At 57.2% G+C, this 1,983-nt stretch overlaps 1 protein-coding gene across 1 annotated transcript in view; it reads right to left on the bottom strand.

Moving 5' to 3' along the window:
• Positions 1-1,831, bottom strand: part of OPTC (opticin) — a 2,730-nt gene extending 899 nt beyond the window's left edge. The window contains exons 1-3 of the mRNA XM_009872237.1: positions 1,610-1,831; positions 1,058-1,193; positions 9-49 (exon numbers count right to left, since the gene is read on the bottom strand). Of these exons, the coding sequence (XP_009870539.1) occupies positions 9-49; positions 1,058-1,193; positions 1,610-1,831 (399 nt within the window). The remainder of the gene's footprint in view (positions 1-8; positions 50-1,057; positions 1,194-1,609) is intronic.
• Positions 1,832-1,983: the final 152 nt, after the last annotated feature.

Genomic DNA, 1,983 nt, shown 5'->3' with positions numbered 1-1,983 from the left:
CAGTAGACGGAGGTGCCGATGCACAGGCAGAGCAGGCAGCTGGGCAGGCCTGGGGGGAGGCAGAGGCAGCCCTTGGCATGGCAGATGGCACATGGCATGGAAAATGGCACATGGCATGGAAAATGGCACATGGCATGGCAGATGGCATGGCATGACACATGGCAAATGGCACACGGCACGGCATGGCTCCCATGAAGCCCCCCAGCGTGCAGGGAGGTGGGAGGACGTGCCTCACCCCTGCCCATCCCGTGGGTACACAAAGTCTTGAGCACCCAGAGCCTTCACAGCCCCAGGATCTTCATCAGCAGAACAGCCCCAGATCGTCTTGTCCAGGGAAGGGCCAGAAACTCCCAGCCAAAGAGCTGCTCATTGGTGAAATTGCTCAGGGCCAAATACCTCCCAGGGGAGTGAGGGGCATGTCAGCTCCCTGATTGCAGCGTCCTTACATCCAGGACTCACTTGGTCCCCTTCCTTCTTCCGCAGAAGGAAACAGAGCAAAAGAAAACAGTTTTGCATTGAGCAAAACATCTGCCTTGGCTGCATGAGGGTCCTGGCAAGCTGGGCAGGGGTGGTAGGAGGGGTAAAGCCATGTTCCCCCCCACTACAAGCTCCCCCAGCGCCTGCGAGACTCAGCATCCATTAGTGGGGGAGTTCGAAGCAGCAAGGCAACAATTTCCCTTTGCCTCCTACTTAATTTGTCCCACTCCAGAGTGACAGAAAATGAATAAAGATATTTATCCCTCGCTACAGGATTTTAATTGTCACTAATCTAATTGCTACTCTGTCCGACTGTCGCAATGCCTCTGCTCATTAAAATGTTGCTGCTTTGCTGGAGCTCTTGTTTCCCAGAAATGTCTCGCTGCAGCCCTCCTGCCTGCTGTGTGATAAGACGCACCCACAACAGCCCGGGCAGAGCAAATAACTGCTGCTGTCTGCTGGTGGCAAAAGGATTTGCTCTCATTTCTCCAGAGCGCCAGCCCTGCCACCCCTGGGATGTGTGGCTGCATCCCACGGGAATCAAATCCTGCATTCACGCTGCACCCGCGTCCACACTCACCCCGTGCAGGGATGGGTCCTGGGTTGATGGGGCCGGTGGTGGTCAGAGGCTGCAGATTCGGGGTTTCAGCCGTGGTGCCCAGGTTTGGGAGAGCCGCGGGGTCCTTGGGGCGAGGAGCCAGGGTGCCAACCTCGATCTGCAAACACAGACTGGGCATGAGGGCTGGGGTGGCCAAGCAAGTCCTCTCACTCAGTCAAGGGCATTGGGTAGGTCTTGTTGAAGAGCCATCTCCTCCTTGGGCAGCAGTCTTAGCTCAGGGTTTCAGGAATATCCCCTTCCTATTTGTCCAGAGAGATGCAGGAACGTCATGTCCTGGCTTCCTCCAGTGATGCTCTGGACAGGCACCAGTAGGGGACAAGTAAGCTGGTGGAGGCTGGGGTCAGGTAAGGCCTTTCCTGTCACCAGCAAGAGCGGTGGAGGGGTCAGCAGGGCTCACAGGCATGTGCAAGAGGCTGGTTCTCCAGCTGTACCCCATCTGTCCCTTGGATCAAGCCCCTTTCTCGGGATGCACCCAGGTAAGACCTGCCCCACATCCTGGGTGCATCCCCTCACCTTCGGAGCAAGGTCCCCGTAGTCGTAGAGCTCCTCGTAGTTGTTCAAGTCAAGGATCTCACCGTAGTTGTCCAACGTCAGATCGTAGTTGTCCAGATCCAGGTTTTCATAGAGTGCAAGGTCAGCTTTTGGCTTCTCTGCTTTCCTCCTCTCCTTGACTGGTGATGCCCAAGCTGCCCCCAGACACAGGCTGGCGATGCCCAGACAGACGAGGGTCCACATCCTGCACCCGGATGGGTTCACCGCTCTGGAGGCAGCGTGAGGGACCATGGTCCTGGGGGGCACAGGGCTCCAGCAATGCAGGGCAGGATGGGGCTGGGTGCCCTGAAACGGCTGCAAAGCAGTGAAAGCAAAGAGTAGGAAGGCAGGACCTG

The sequence above is a fragment of the Apaloderma vittatum genome, unplaced genomic scaffold, assembly GCF_000703405.1.
Source record: "Apaloderma vittatum isolate BGI_N311 unplaced genomic scaffold, ASM70340v1 scaffold27296, whole genome shotgun sequence".
In the NCBI taxonomy this organism is placed as follows: Eukaryota; Metazoa; Chordata; class Aves; order Trogoniformes; family Trogonidae; genus Apaloderma; species Apaloderma vittatum.
This window is presented reverse-complemented; position numbering and strand designations above follow the sequence as displayed.